Below are 14,464 nucleotides of genomic sequence, written 5' to 3'. Positions count from 1 at the left end.
AACTTGTGATTAGTAACCATATTATTATGCAATTATTTTCTAAACCATTACCTACATGGTATGGTGGACAGAAGAAAGTGATCAATGCAACAGCGATACTTACATTAAGTGCTGTTACTTTATTACGTATTTATCGCAAACAACAACAGCGAGCTGGAGTGGAAAAGGACACTGCAAAAACAGCAGCAGCAGCCAACTCTCGCTTTTTTCCCATTGTGAGTAGTAATGCTAGTACAAGCTCAAATTCAAAGCAGACGTCAGTGGGTGTGAATAAAGAGTTTAGACGTCAATTATCAGCTATTGCAACCATCTTGTTCCCAAACTATTATACAAAAGAGGTCTTCATTCTATTTTTGCACTCTATCTTCCTTATTTTGAGAACCTATTTGAGTGTGGTGGTGGCTAGATTAGATGGTCGTATTGTTAAAGACTTGGTAAGACATTCGATATGTACACATCTACGCATATTGAATAATCACAATTCATCGTCCCATCTATCATGTAGGTGAATGGTCATGGCAAACGTTTTTTAATTGGACTCGGGTATTGGTTTGCTATCGCAGTACCTGCAACTTATACAAATAGCATGGTATACCACTTTCTTGATCTGCTACATCCAAATGTTATTGTCTGGAGAAACATAACACAAAATTCATGCTCTTTTTTTTTTTTGTGTGTGTGTGTGTGAACCCTTTTTTTTAGATCCGCTATTTGCAATCGAAATTAGCCATTGGATTTAGAACAAGGTTAACCAAATACATACATGACATGTATTTGGATAAACAAAAGACATTTTACAAAGCGATCAACTTAGACAACCAAATTCAAGGAGCCGATCAGTATGTGTTTGTTTTTTTGTTAAAGATTGGCACTGCAAACTGTCCGTTCTATGCTTAGTACTTATTTTATCATAATAGGTTCATCACAACTGATGTAGCTAAATTTTGCGATACCCTTTCCTCTTTGTACTCTAATCTTGCCAAGCCTATTCTAGATATGATTATTTTCAACTACCAACTTACAAAATCCATTGGTTTCGTGGGGATGCTTGGATTGTCGCTGAATTACGTGGTGACAGCAAGACTATTACGTGCCGTGACCCCATCCTTTGGAAAACTCGCAGCTGAGGAAGCCAAACTAGAGGTAGATATCCGGTGAAGATATGAACTACTGAAAGACATGTATTCTGAATAGAGCACTAATATCCTTTTGCTACGTAGGGAGACTTCAGAGCAACACACACACGTCTCATTACCAATGCAGAAGAGATTGCTTTCTACAATGGGGCCGAACTCGAGCACACCATCCTCAATAAAACTTATCTCAAACTCATCAAACACATCAATTCTATTTACAGATTACGTATTACCTATAACATGTTTGAAGATTTCTTAATTAAATATGCTTGGAGTGCTTTTGGACTGATTATGTGCGCCATCCCCGTCTTTACACCTCAGTTAATGTCAGCAGCATCAGCAACAGCAGCAATTATCACTAATGACAAAACTGCTAGCACCACCAGCCAAGTAGGATCTCGAACAAAAGGCTTCATAACAAATAAACGTCTCATGCTGTCATTAGCTGATGCAGGTGGCCGTATGATGTATTCTTACAAAGAATTGGCAGAATTAGCAGGTTATACCAGTCGTGTCTATACGCTGTTATCTGTTCTGCACGCATTGCATGAAGGCAGATACGATGGCCCGACCAACCCTACTCCTTATACCCTCACCCATATTCATGGCAAAGTGTTACTCGATGACAGTGGTAAAAGGCTGGTGTTTGAAAATGTGCCAATAGTGACTCCAGCATCAGGACAAACCCGCGTAGGTGAAAAGCTAGTGAATCCTTTGAATATACAAATTGGACCTGGTCAACATTTAATGATTACAGGGCCGAATGGAGTTGGAAAATCTGCTATTGCTCGTGTTATTGCCAATTTATGGCCAGTATTTGGTAAGAAAGTATACGAAAAATAATACAACTGGGTCGTTGTCACTTAACCATCTTCTATTAGAGGGTACTTTGACTAGACCTACTGAGGATAGCATTATTTTTATCCCACAAAAGCCATACCTTAGTCTCGGTACATTAAGAGATCAGTAAGTACTGTTGAAAGACGATTGATACAAATTATGATCGAAAAGCTGAATCTATACTATGCACAAACCATAGAATCATTTATCCTCATTCTAAACAAGACATGGTTGAAGCTGGTCGAACAGAAGAGGATCTGATGAAGATTCTAGAGATTGTCCATCTAGCCTATATACCAGACAGAGAAGGTGGCTGGGAGACCAAAAAGGAATGGAAAGATGTATTTTCAGGAGGAGAAAAACAAAGGGTAACTAGAGTGTAACTATGATCACTTAGAAGTCATACTCATGTACACACATACGCACATGGATGTAGATTGGTATGGCTCGTTTATTTTATCACCATCCAAAATTTGCAGTTTTAGACGAGTGTACCAGTGCTGTATCAACAGACGTCGAAGGGTTGATGTATTCTCATGCTAAAGAAATGGGCATCAGTAAGTTTTACACTATGAGTACTAGCCTATATCTACAATCTACTGATACTATGCTCTGTTGATTAGCACTTATCACAATATCGCATCGACCCGCCTTATTCAAATATCATCAATTTCTGTTACGTTTAACCGGTCAAAAAGAAGGTGAATGGGAATTTGAAACTATTGGTACCCAGGAACAGATACAAAAATCTGTCGAAAAGGAACTTAGTACTCTACACGCCAAATTGCAAGAAGAAGACCAACTTAGATCAAGATTAAGAGAGATTGACCAGGAACTCAGTTTGAAAAGTCTAAACGACTTGTAACAAAAAGGGAAGTCACAAAAAAATTGGCAATAAATTTTTTCCTATTGCTTTATAAAAGACTCGAAGAGTGTGCCTTTTACGTTTCATTATTTTCTTTTTCTTCATCTTTTTTCATATACATGAAAGTATAACGTAAGTATTTACCTATTTAACAAGAAAAGAATAGAAAGAGGAAGGTGTTGATGATAATCAATCCCAAATTGCTATAACACTTATTATTATGATTGACCGTTTTGGACAATCGGGTGTAATGTTAGCTTTACTTATAGTCATAGTTACACTGAGCCTTTTTGCTTCTATTCTTTTCTGATACTTAACAGTGTCCACGATAACTAACATCTATTACTTGTATATTATTGTAGATATCTGTTGCTCTGTCATCTGTATATATAGTTCTTTCTGTCAATAACGCTATAATATAATGATGAATAAAATCTGAAAAAAAAGTTGAAAAAAATTCCGCGTCCCTAAGTAGTGGCTTGTATCTCTCTAACTTAAATTACTTTTGCCTCCTTTGAGTCTTGTTCATTCCTTTTTCTGCTTTTAACTGTTATTTTCAAAGCATGTCTGAGGATAATCTGGAGGATTGGGAAGTGGCTGGAGATGTAGGTGAAAGGCCTTTGTTATTTTAAGAGTTTTGTTAAGACTACGTAATAATCATGGCTGAATATTTAGTTTGATGATCTTTCCAGAAAAAATAAGAATAAAGCGTCGAGTGCAAATGCCCCACAACAAAAAAAACCGTAAATGTTGAATATAAGGCTGATGTGCATATGGCAACTATTTCTGATTATTTATAATTACATCACTTGACAGTGCCAACACGGCAACTACACCTATCATTATTCACACGAACACTGAGGCTTCGTATACCCACTATAAGCCCGAGGTAATGGTAGCCAGCGGATACGTATGCATTTTCAGAACTACATGGTAACACCAGTATTGCTTTCAATGATAGATCAAGGTCCTAAAGCGCCCTGACCCTGGAAAGAATGGAAGTCAATCAGGACGAAATGAAAATAACAATAAAAAGCAGCCTATTTATAAGACTCTAGCAGAAAAAGAAAAAGCCTATGAAGAAGCGCGGCGAAGGATATTTAATACTTAAAATGAACAATAAATAAATAGCTTTCGATGGGTTGTGTCACAAATGTAAGAATTTTTATAAGCAATAGGGTTTCCTCTTGACCTTTATTCTTTTCCTTTCCATCTTGTTTTCGTTATACCCCTTGATTTCGGTAAATTTGCTTGCTCGCATTAACAACAGCATAGAAACAATAGATTATACAGCAACTCCTATTTATTGCATCTCTTCTTTACTTATCGTCTTTTTTTTTCCCTCTCGCTCTCCCACTCTTTCTATTACAACATGTCACTTGCTATCTCACAGCAAATGACGACTATGACACTACCCAAAATACGTATAACGACCAACTCGAAGGACGAATGGGATAATCTACTTTTAACTGCCAATAGTCTTCATAATCATACACAGACTGAAACGGAAAACACCCTAACTATACCCAATACTACCACTAGCAACCTTACAATTACTACTACTACTATTACTGAAGGAAAGCTAAGTCAAGCACATTCACTATCGAGAAGACTCAGTCAACAAAAGCAACAACAACAACAACGACAAGAGGACAATATTAAAACAGAAGTTATCAATATATCCACATCAAATCCTTCCCATTTATTCTGGTAAGGAAACGCCAGGCGAACAATAGAGGGGAGGAAGAACTTCAAGAGACCTCGAAACTAAAAATAAAAACCACAAAAAAACGATCTCTCTTGCGTTTGTTATATTATGAAAAACATGCACTTATATAGGGTACCTGCTTCTCAACATCCCGAAATAGCACCGGCAGAATTTGAAAAATATGTTAAACAACATGGATTAACTATTCGACAAAAAAGTACGCGGGAGAAACGACATTCTATTTTGTCTACTTCATTTACGCCCAACGATGTCATGGAAGAAGAGGAGCAGAAAGAGCACGAAAAGCGACCAATAGCAGAGAGCAACAGGAAGAGGAAGTCCATGTTAAGAAGAAGTATGAGTGTACAATTACCGAAAAAAGATTTAGATTACGCTGTATCAGCAAAGAATAATGCGGTTGTGCCTGATTTTTTGATTTTCGACCGAAATTCTTCGCCGTTCGATGACTCTAGAATTCTTGTACCAAAAGGAATCAATCGGCCTCTTTTGAGAAGAGGAGCGAGAACAAATTTTAACAGACGGAACTCTTCTTCATCGTCCACTACAACAGTGGACAATAATTCCAGCGAAAATGGATATTACGATAACAATAGAAATGGACAAATGATGAGGTCATCCTCAGCAGAAGGTGTTACTTTAACAGACGTCTCTTCTACACGAAAACAATTGATGACGCCCGTTGTAGAGGAAGTAGACGATGATGAGCAAAATGATGACAGTACAATATGTAGTCTAGCCATTGCCACTCCATTAGAGAAACATACAGAACCTTTATCCCTTCAAATGATGTCCTCACTACCGCCATCTTCGCCAACATCCATAAAAAAGGCCTCTAAAGAAGATAAAAAGGGTAATCCTTCAACTTCTTCTTCCCCACCCGAATCTCTCGTGATTACACGCTCAATTTCAACGTCATCAACAAATCCTACAAAATCGTCTAGCTCTCGTCATCATAAAAGTGGTTGGTCGTGGATATCATTATTTTCAGATAATAGCGCACAACAACATCAGCAACAGCAGCAACAGCAGCAGCAGCAGCAGCGGCAACGGCAAACTTCATCAGATACCTCTGGAAAATTCACTTTGTTGTCTACTCTTTTCTCTAGGAAATCAAAGTCTTCTTCTTCACAACGTGATAGTAATAACAGTAGTACCAAACAAATGGAATTGGCCACGTCCAATCTTTTAAATCAAACTATTTCAAAAAAAGACAATTTTGAGTTGAAAAATCCAATGCTACAACCACAACGTCTGCCATTGCATGTTGAACGTGCCATTTATAAACTTTCACATATCAAACTCGCCAATCCACGTCGACCTTTGCATGAGCAAGTTTTGATTTCAAATCAAATGTTTTGGTATCTATCTGTTGTAGTAGCTTCAAGTAGTAACAATGATACAGATGCTACGACTAATGCTATCACTGAAAACGAACGTCAGAAAAAGGCGATGGAAGCAATCAGGAAGAGGAAAACAAAGAAACGGCTCGTTAAGAAAACGGCCCAGCAACAACAAAAATCAGTTGCTTTATTACATCAGACGCATCAAAATACCACAACTGGCTTCGTCATTCCTAACAATTATTTAAATCCTCCCAATGCGCATAGGAATAATGCGAGACCGCAAGTAAAACATGTTCAAAGTAGTGATAGTGATAGTGATAGTAACAGTAGCAGCAGTAGTAGTAGCGATAACGATAGCACTGATTCCTCATCAGAAGAAGAGGACTCCGTTTCTGCTATTCAGAAAAACAACATCAAATCTATAAAAAAGAAATCAAAAGCTTACAAGGTCAAAAGACCCACTACCATAATGAATGAAGAAGATGATGATCTACCATTGGCTACCCGTCAAATTAGATATAAATAATACATATCTGACTATTGAAACAGCTTCACAGCAATGAACGCTATTGGCATGCATTTCCGCTTTTGCTGACAGGCTTACAAAATCTCTGTAACTTATTATTTTTCTAGAAATGGTTAGATATATTTCCTTGGTAAACATGTCCATATGTTCAGCTCGACCGAACTTTAACACTTATAAACCGTTATGAAAAGTAGTTCTCGTTTCTTATTCTATACTTATAGTGTCTTTAACTCTATCTATGTGACTTTATATGAACTATTTACCATTCATCATCACTATCGTCATTTGCAGCGGCTTGTTGTCTACGAGCACGTAACTACATATAGATACAATTTAACGTTAAGATGAATATGAGGGTATACTCTAATTCTCAATTGTAGCAACTTACTGCATCAGCTAAGGAAGCTGCTGTATTTGTATTACTCGAGCCTGGAACACGTGGGGGAGCACGAGGCACGGGTCTTGGTACTGGGGCAGCAGCAGGTGCACCGCCACCACCTATACTAGGTCGCACAGGGATGGTAGGCTTTTTTGGGGGAATAGCAGGCTTAGTGTTGGTAGCAGGTGGACGAGGTGGAGGAGGGGCTTTTCTAACTGCAGGTACAGGATCTGTTGCTCTAGGGTTAGCAACAGGAGCAGTAGCAATAGCCGCCATTGGTGGGGCTGGCGTTTTTCTTGCAGGTGGAGCAGGAGCGGCAGGAGGTAATGGAGGGGTCGAGGTAGCTATAATCTTCTCAAGATAATTACTGGGCACCCAGCCTTCTACACCGTTCTTCACTGTACGTGCTAGCCACCAGCCATTCTCATTCTTTTCAATAATATCCAATACATCGTCTTTTTCAAAAGCAATTTCACCAGGTTGTTGAGACTGGAAAGGGTATAATGCTTTAAATTGAGGTTCTTTGGTTGACATAGGAGGCGGAGGTGGAGGCGGAGGAGTTGACATAGGCGCTGCTGGAGGTGCTGGGGCGGGTCTTCTCGCATTGTTTCCGTTGCCTAAGGTACTATCGCTATTGTTAATAGATGGAAAAGGTCTATTATTGCTACCCATGGCCGGTTGGGCTTTCCGAGCAGGTGTCAAACTATTCTTTGATCGAACAGAGACTTGCGACTTGGAAGCACATGGAGGACGCGACTCTGTATGAGCGTTGTTGGAAAAAGATAAGGATTAGTTATGCCTCAGCTTTTTTCTTATTTACAGTATTGCTAACTATGCCTCAACTTACGGCTTCCAGCTGGCTCACCAGAGCAAATCTTAACGACATGGCTTTTGTATGTTCCGTCACCTTTGGCTGTTTCATCTTTCACAAATTTCATGGTAACTGATTTACCTCCCTTTTTCTTGTACTGGATTTCGGGGAGAACAGACACGCGAATACGTCCACCCGTTTGTTGCGATATGTGCGCCAATAATTCAGTTTTGAACATGCACTGCAATATTACATCACCATCAGGTGAAGAATCCAGGTGTAGTATAAGCCAATCATCTTGTAATGTAGAAACACTAATGCCATTGATGATATTCAGACTGATCACTTTTTCATCAACCATAGATAGCATTTTGCCATTCTTCGTTGTAACAATAATATGTAAATTTTGGTTTGTCTAGAGTATGAAAATTGTTAATAAACGTCATACATCACCTTGCCTATACATATGCATTGGATATTTTCAACTTTTTTGCATTGTTAACAAAAACTTACTAAAACTAATGTTCGAGGGCTTGGGACACTGGATCGCATTGCTCTCGGTACCAAAGTATTACCACGCATACTAAATACAACTTGCTCATTTCCTTTGAATTGTATAGCATTCCTGACCATCGCAGCTAATCCTGATCCTTGTTGGATATCCAGATAGTCACCTGTGAATTTTCTCATGCTTATCAAAGAGAAACGACGTCTTTCCTTTTGTCCACCCAATATCTGATGACCATACTCCCGCATTTGCAAATAGCCAATGTTATACTTGTTCTGTCTCCAGAACCGTTGAATTTTTTTGGCACACTCATTTTTATAACGTACATAATTTCTCCATGCTCTCTGAATACGTGTTGCCATATTGTGCCAGTATTTATCACGCAAATTCTCCAGAGCAAAAATCGTTTCTGGATGTCGGATGAAAACCTTTGTAGTACCCATTTGCCATTCCTCGGCAGGAATATTGTTGTACTTTAAAATTTCCAAGGCGCCACTTTGAGCATCTCGATTCCAAATATATTCACCAGCATAACCGGTGGAAGGACAAAGAAGATAAAATCGTTCAACAAATTTATCAAACGTAGTTCGATAAGCAAAACCAGCGCGACGCACACGAATATTTTCACACAGACCCAAATATTGGACCTGATGGAGAACACGCTTCTCGTCAAATTCAGAGGGACTACGGTTATCGTTAGACTTGATGGTACGGATATAACTCGGATGGCATTGCATCAATTTTGTGACCAAGGTGTTACATGATTGTTTGATCTTATCACCAGCTGTAGGCGGTCTACGTTTAGAGTTGGGGTCAATGCGTTCTGGGAACAAAGTCTTGGAAATGAACTGATTACTAGAGCTCGTAGCCAAATTGAGTAAATCTTTCAATAATTGATCTTTGTTTTTATCCGTCATGCCTTCTATATTATACAACACGTCACCAGCATAATGGCGAATCAAGAATTTAGATCCTCTGGATTCAAAATGGGGGTTGGAAGACAAAAAGCCTAATCTTTGGACAAATGAATTGTCTGCTGCGCTAGAATCGGCATGCGCAGTAGCACAGGCATCATTTAGGGCTGCAAAAATACCAGGTGGTCGCTTCTCCTCGATTAAATCACATACAATCTTATTGTTAAAGAATTTGATGGGTGTCCACTGAATTTGCTCTCGCACATATTCATCTTGTTCCGCTTTGAGAGTGAGTTCAATGAAGATTTGCTGTAATTTCTCGTTCACATAGTTAATACACATCTGCTCAAAACTGTTGTCTTTGAAAATTTCAAAACCGTAAATATCCAATACACCAATCGTGTAGTTGTGAGCGCTACGTGCCTGCAAAGAGACATTGACACGAGTAACAATCCATTCAAACAGGCGTTCGTATAATGCCTTAGCGAGGGCATCACGAACGGCAGTGGCTTGAACAATGTTCAGGGGCACTTCATAAACACTACCACGACGTCCGCCACGTTGAGTTTCCATGACACGGCTGGTTAAGGCCTTAGAAAGCGAATCTGCATCGACCATGAACAAATAGGCAATGAAGTTGGCAACTGTAAATGAAATGGATAGCAAAGTCAAAGCAGACGTTTGGTCAATCAAAGCTTTCTACATGTGGTTTTTTTTTTCGTACATTATTCTTACCGTCCATATCTGAGATAGCTGCAGTTCCATTATCGTCCTCTACAAATAGAATGTTGCCCAACCATAAAATGATAGCCAGAATTTTAAAGATCTCATCCTGTTCATGCTTTTGTAACCCAATCACATTCATAGCATTCTGTTTTCCAATAAAATTGGTTAGTTAGTCAAGGTTATGACTGCAAGCACTGGATCAAAGCTCCTTTCTAGCTACGAAAAAACTTACTATAGTTGCTTGAAAGTCCTGAACATCGTCAATGGCTGGGACGTCCAAGCATCCACTTTTACTCGTATATAAATAACTCTCGGGGCCTTGTAAGCCGAATGTCTCTAAGAACAGTCAAGAGGGGTTATGTCAAGTCAGCAATGGCGAAGTGAAAGCCCGTCCTTCTTCACATTTTTTCTATGGTATAAGCTTTAATACTTTACGTTGGTATTCTGCGGATGCTGCTTTTGTTAACTGGTAAAAAATATGAAAGTTTCTTTCATTCTCGATTTGACCAACAACACGATTCTTTTCCAACAAATAATTCGTAATAATAGCACCCACAGGTTCTCCTTGAGCATTGAATTGAATCTCAAGATATTTACCCTATTAAGCAAGGAAATTCATAAAATTTGAGATTATTTCGTATATATCATCATTCATTGTTTGTTGATTATTTACATGTCTACTAGAGTTGTCATTTCTTAAAGTCTTTGCACAACCGAAGCTTTCCAATAAAGGGTTTGTCGCCAAGACCATCTCTTTAATTTCTTTGATGGAAGAGTTTTGACCATCCCCAGATACTGCTGCAATATATTGCATAATTCTTTTTGCTGCTTCAGTTTTTCCTGCGCCTGATTCACCACTAATAATGATACATTGATTTTCCTTATAGCTGTTCATATGGTGATAAGAAGATTCCGCGATAGCAAAGACGTGAGGGGGCATCTAATACCATTTAGCCGATGTATGTACGTATGAGCAAGAAGAATACCTTGATTAGGAATAAATAGCTTACCTCTAACAAGTTTTTTCTTTCATAACTTTTTAATATTTCATCGGTATAGATACCCAAGTCTCGGAAAGGGTTGACACTAATTAGCACATGGCCAATGTAAGTGTAAATTTCGGCGTTTGACCATCGTTTATGTAAATTCTCGTTGATGGCTTCATTGGTAATCTTGGTTAATAAGGTCATATCAGACACACCGACTTGCTTTTTTTTGACACCTTCTTTCCAGTCTGCCCTGACTGGACGGTTGGCTTTGATAACCTTCTTTTCTCCAGCACCTTTTTTTCCTAACAGTTTCTGATATGAAACAAAATTTTAACAAAGTGGGGAAAAGTCAGCATGAATTTTTTATTGTCATGACGAAAAATAGAATAACCAAAGTTACCTTGGCCATAGTCGTAGCGATGGGTAGAAGAAAAGATAAAGGAAGAAAGGCAGACTTGAATATTAGAATGGAACCAGTAGTCAAAAGAAACTCTGTGGTACAAAAAATGAAATCATTTTGGTACAAGCTCGCCCCTTTTTTGGTCTGTTCTGTTAACAATCAATCACCATCAGAAAATTGGGCTTTTCGTCCTTTTTTTTTTTTTTATTTTTGTTCCAAGGTTTAGGGTTGTAACTCCGTACCTTATTTTTTGTCCGCTCTTGGTACTCTTGAAGCGCGTTTCTCTAAACACTTCCAAACTATTCACACCCAAGAAAAAGAAAAAAAAGTTTTTAATTTGGAACAAAAAAAAAGGAGACTCCTCCATCTCTTCAATTACTTCTTCAAATTGCTAATTGCTTCAATATAAACAAAATGGTAAGAAAAGATGGAACGAAGAATATGAAATTTTTTCGACTATGTGCCTGAAGAAAAAACCATGACGTTGTTTGGACAATAAAAAAATAAAATAAAAATACTTACCATAATTTAGGCTGATAGTGGACAAGATAAGAATTCTGGCAATACTCAAGATCTCAAGGATAAGGTTCCTACTTTATCACAATCTGCTCGATCAGGTCTCCAGGTAAATCTTACTTTTAACCTAAGCAAGCAACAATATATTTCTTCCTTTGTAATACTGACACAGACATTTTAGTTCCCTGTTGGCCGTATCCATCGTTATTTAAAAGCAAAGGGACATAATAATGCACGTGTAGGTGCTAAAGCTGCTGTCTACACTGCTGCAATCCTGGAATATCTTACAGCCGAAGTTCTCGAATTAGCTGGCAATGCCACAAAGGATTTAAAAGTGAAGCGTATTACACCCAGACATTTACAATTAGCTATTCGTGGTGATGAAGAATTAGACGCGCTTATCAAAGCTACCATTGCTGGTGGTGGTGTTCTCCCTCATATTCATAAATCTCTCATCACAAATGCAAAGACTGGCAACAAGAAGATGTAAAGGATTAGGATAATTATGGACAGCAGAAAAAAAAAGAGAAAAAGCCGGTAAATTATATTTAGTGTCCATAGCGTATATTTATTATATGTATGCTCTTACACACAAACACACACACATAAACATACACACATACACACGCACTATACGACGCAAAAAATCAATCAAGCATATACATATAATTTTGAGATACAATCATATTCATCTATGTGTTTACCTTTTTTTCCCTCATTTATGCAAGATTCAGCCCACATAAACAACTTTTTTCTAAAGGCTATATGCGTATTGAAAGCTTTGTCTCCTATTCTAATGGGAATCTTATACTTCTATGTGAGGCTATACACCTGTTATTTGCTTTCTGAACAATCAAGGTGCATTTCTCAACATCACATGAAAATGTGACAATCCAACGTTCTGACTCCTTTTAAAAGACGAACTCGCTCTCCTTGTCTAATTTACAAGAAGACGATGCATCGCCGTTCCGTTTTATTGTAACTCGTTGAATATGTCAAAGTTGACCAATGCAACCGGCTTCTTTCGCTTTGCCTTTTCTGCTATTAGTGGTTCATCGCTGTTGTCTTTCATTAACTGTTTTCCAATCCTTGACCTCTTCAGTGGTCGTTCTGGTCTGTCTTTTTGTACTTTCTCCAGTAGCTAAGGCAAGTGACAGAAATTAGCTTAGACTGATTTTCCTACTCGTGCGTGCTGTTATAACTTACCTTAGGGTCTTTTATGTCCTGTAACAGCACTGATGTTTTCCTCGTGGATGATATCGCTTCTTCAGGAGAAGTTGGTATATTACTTGTCTGCGGCAAGATGGAAGGAATTAAATTGTTTCTTAAAGGCTGATAATGTCGTAAGGGTGGCTGATTGTATTTGAAAGATTCGTAAACTTGAATCAACGGAGAGGATCTTTTAGGTGCTCTGATGATGGGTACTGAAATATTTTTGGCCGGTTCAAAAGAATGTTGCCTGTTATTGACTGCTTGAGAACCTGGCCGTTTTGCTGTGTAATATATGGACGTACTGGAACAAATCGAACAAAAAATTAGCCAAGTACATTAAACAACCTCTTATGGTGAAACTAAAACATTTACGCTTTTTCGGCTTGTTTCCTTGTTTGTTGCATCAATTTACTCATAGTTGATCGCCCTAAGTTAAAACAGAAGTTAAAACTATAAACAGGCATTCTTAACAACGTTGACATATTACTTTACTTGCAGCTTCATAAGTACGCTTGCTAGCAGGCACAACGCCACGAAGAACTTTTATTGATTTTTGCTCTTTTTCATTCTGTATTTTGCTGTATTGGCTTCTCACTTTTTCTCTGATAAGTTGTTTTTTTCTTTCATTCTCTGCATATCGATTCTAAAAGGAAATGGAATAAGTCTTTTATAATAATAGCAAAGTTAGAAGTGGTATCCATCAGCTCTTTACTTACTAAATAGAGATCCCGCCATTGCGTTGGATCTTGATGCTGCCCCTGATGGTACTCGTCACTTATATCTTTAAAGCTAAGACAGTGTCTCAACCAGAGTTCTGTTCTAAAGTTTGATTACTATTGCTGTTGACTGTTATCAAAAAGGAAAAAAACGTACCGTCAGATACTGCGGCGATTTCCTACAAAAATATGTAGCTGTCAGTTTACAATATAGTATGTGTCGTCAGGTTACCAGTAAATCAACTTACTGGATTGGCCTTTTCTATCCTATACAGTTGTTGAGGTGTTGCTAAGGCCAGTGAGGGCTTGAGTAGATTATACGGCACACAGCCAACGTCTGTCAGCACTATTCAATGTAAAAATAAAGTTACCATCGAAACTATGAATAATTATGTTATCAATAGATACCATCTAAATATTTTGCTAAAGTGTTTTGGCATGTGGTTTTCAAAGATTTAACAGATCTCGGCATCCTGGCCGTCAAAGGTTATGCCTTTACAATTATCATTCGAATTTTGAAGCAAAGACCGGCGATAAGAAAATGCAGAGCCAGTGCAAACGAACACCAAAAATAATTTGAACTCAGTTGTTTCATATTGTGTCAGACCATGAATAAAAATGTTTGCCCTATTGTGAACAAGTGGCAGTATCAAACTGGACACACAATCATAGTAATTAAAATAAATGTAGGTAAAGGATTGAAACACAAGCTGATAAATAGCTAATGTATTTTGTAAAGTGATATATTACGTTAGCAGTGCAATCATAATATTATACTGTATTGTATTTAAGCTAAAAAGCTTTCATGACATTAGAGAAAGTCATAAATTGCTCTAAAGTATTATCCATTGTGC

The 14,464-nt window shown here is 38.0% G+C and overlaps 6 protein-coding genes across 6 annotated transcripts; 4 read left to right on the top strand and 2 right to left on the bottom strand.

Moving 5' to 3' along the window:
• Positions 1 to 26: 26 nt before the first annotated feature.
• BDF20DRAFT_905987 (ABC transporter transmembrane region 2-domain-containing protein) lies at positions 27 to 2,841 on the top strand (the record flags this gene model as incomplete). The annotated part of the gene is made up of 10 exons (XM_053083224.1): positions 27 to 215; positions 255 to 434; positions 506 to 589; positions 703 to 839; positions 918 to 1,143; positions 1,221 to 1,956; positions 2,018 to 2,102; positions 2,176 to 2,344; positions 2,413 to 2,533; positions 2,600 to 2,841. The coding sequence occupies 10 exons, from the start codon at positions 27 to 29 to the stop codon at positions 2,839 to 2,841; spliced, it is 2,169 nt and encodes a 722-aa protein (XP_052936184.1).
• A 530-nt stretch (positions 2,842 to 3,371) lies between these two features.
• Positions 3,372 to 3,992, top strand: BDF20DRAFT_868384 (uncharacterized protein). The gene is made up of 4 exons (XM_053080937.1): positions 3,372 to 3,446; positions 3,517 to 3,584; positions 3,658 to 3,730; positions 3,803 to 3,992. Exons 1-4 carry the CDS (start codon positions 3,405 to 3,407, stop codon positions 3,950 to 3,952), a joined length of 333 nt encoding a protein of 110 aa, XP_052936183.1. The 5' UTR covers positions 3,372 to 3,404; the 3' UTR covers positions 3,953 to 3,992.
• Positions 3,993 to 4,213: 221 nt separating this feature from the next.
• Positions 4,214 to 6,439, top strand: BDF20DRAFT_912862 (uncharacterized protein; the record flags this gene model as incomplete). Its single annotated transcript, XM_053083997.1, has 2 exons — positions 4,214 to 4,551; positions 4,681 to 6,439. 2 exons carry the CDS (start codon positions 4,214 to 4,216, stop codon positions 6,437 to 6,439), a joined length of 2,097 nt encoding a protein of 698 aa, XP_052936182.1.
• A 91-nt stretch (positions 6,440 to 6,530) lies between these two features.
• Positions 6,531 to 11,175, bottom strand: BDF20DRAFT_939364 (P-loop containing nucleoside triphosphate hydrolase protein; the record flags this gene model as incomplete). The annotated part of the gene is made up of 10 exons (XM_053084778.1): positions 6,531 to 6,755; positions 6,828 to 7,576; positions 7,666 to 8,044; positions 8,143 to 9,695; positions 9,787 to 9,922; positions 10,010 to 10,113; positions 10,213 to 10,375; positions 10,451 to 10,717; positions 10,788 to 11,078; positions 11,158 to 11,175. 10 exons carry the CDS (start codon positions 11,173 to 11,175, stop codon positions 6,699 to 6,701), a joined length of 3,717 nt encoding a protein of 1,238 aa, XP_052936181.1. The 3' UTR covers positions 6,531 to 6,698.
• A 405-nt stretch (positions 11,176 to 11,580) lies between these two features.
• On the top strand, positions 11,581 to 12,172 carry BDF20DRAFT_835290 (histone H2A.V; the record flags this gene model as incomplete). Its single annotated transcript, XM_053078830.1, has 3 exons — positions 11,581 to 11,583; positions 11,699 to 11,791; positions 11,864 to 12,172. 3 exons carry the CDS (start codon positions 11,581 to 11,583, stop codon positions 12,170 to 12,172), a joined length of 405 nt encoding a protein of 134 aa, XP_052936180.1.
• Positions 12,173 to 12,613: 441 nt separating this feature from the next.
• On the bottom strand, positions 12,614 to 14,445 carry BDF20DRAFT_489260 (RNA polymerase II transcription factor SIII subunit A-domain-containing protein). Its single transcript, XM_053075584.1, has 8 exons — positions 14,019 to 14,445; positions 13,859 to 13,956; positions 13,768 to 13,789; positions 13,611 to 13,708; positions 13,387 to 13,537; positions 13,267 to 13,321; positions 12,889 to 13,195; positions 12,614 to 12,823 (listed from the first exon to the last, which is right to left on the bottom strand). The coding sequence occupies exons 1-8, from the start codon at positions 14,080 to 14,082 to the stop codon at positions 12,656 to 12,658; spliced, it is 963 nt and encodes a 320-aa protein (XP_052936179.1). The 5' UTR covers positions 14,083 to 14,445; the 3' UTR covers positions 12,614 to 12,655.
• Positions 14,446 to 14,464: the final 19 nt, after the last annotated feature.

The sequence above is a fragment of the Mycotypha africana genome (assembly GCF_025528875.1).
Source record: "Mycotypha africana strain NRRL 2978 chromosome Unknown BDF20scaffold_5, whole genome shotgun sequence".
Lineage (NCBI taxonomy): Eukaryota > Fungi > Mucoromycota > Mucoromycetes > Mucorales > Mycotyphaceae > Mycotypha > Mycotypha africana.
The sequence above is the reverse complement of the archived record's forward strand: the minus strand, read 5'-3'. Positions and strand labels throughout refer to the sequence as shown.

Bases quoted from the DNA above. Each gene is read 5' to 3' on its own strand.
- BDF20DRAFT_489260 (XM_053075584.1), bottom strand. From the start codon at position 14,082: ATGCCGAGATCTGTTAAATCTTTGAAAACCACATGCCAAAACACTTTA. The intron at 13,322-13,386 runs GTAAAGTAATAT...GTTTTAACTTAG, and splicing joins GCGTACTTATGAAGCTGCAA to GGCGATCAACTATGAGTAAA. The intron at 13,196-13,266 runs GTAAATGTTTTA...GATTTGTTCCAG, and splicing joins AGGAAACAAGCCGAAAAAGC to TACGTCCATATATTACACAG.
- BDF20DRAFT_868384 (XM_053080937.1), top strand. From the start codon at position 3,405: ATGTCTGAGGATAATCTGGAGGATTGGGAAGTGGCTGGAGAT. The intron at 3,447-3,516 runs GTAGGTGAAAGG...CTGAATATTTAG, and splicing joins ATTGGGAAGTGGCTGGAGAT to TTTGATGATCTTTCCAGAAA. The intron at 3,585-3,657 runs GTAAATGTTGAA...ATCACTTGACAG, and splicing joins GCCCCACAACAAAAAAAACC to TGCCAACACGGCAACTACAC.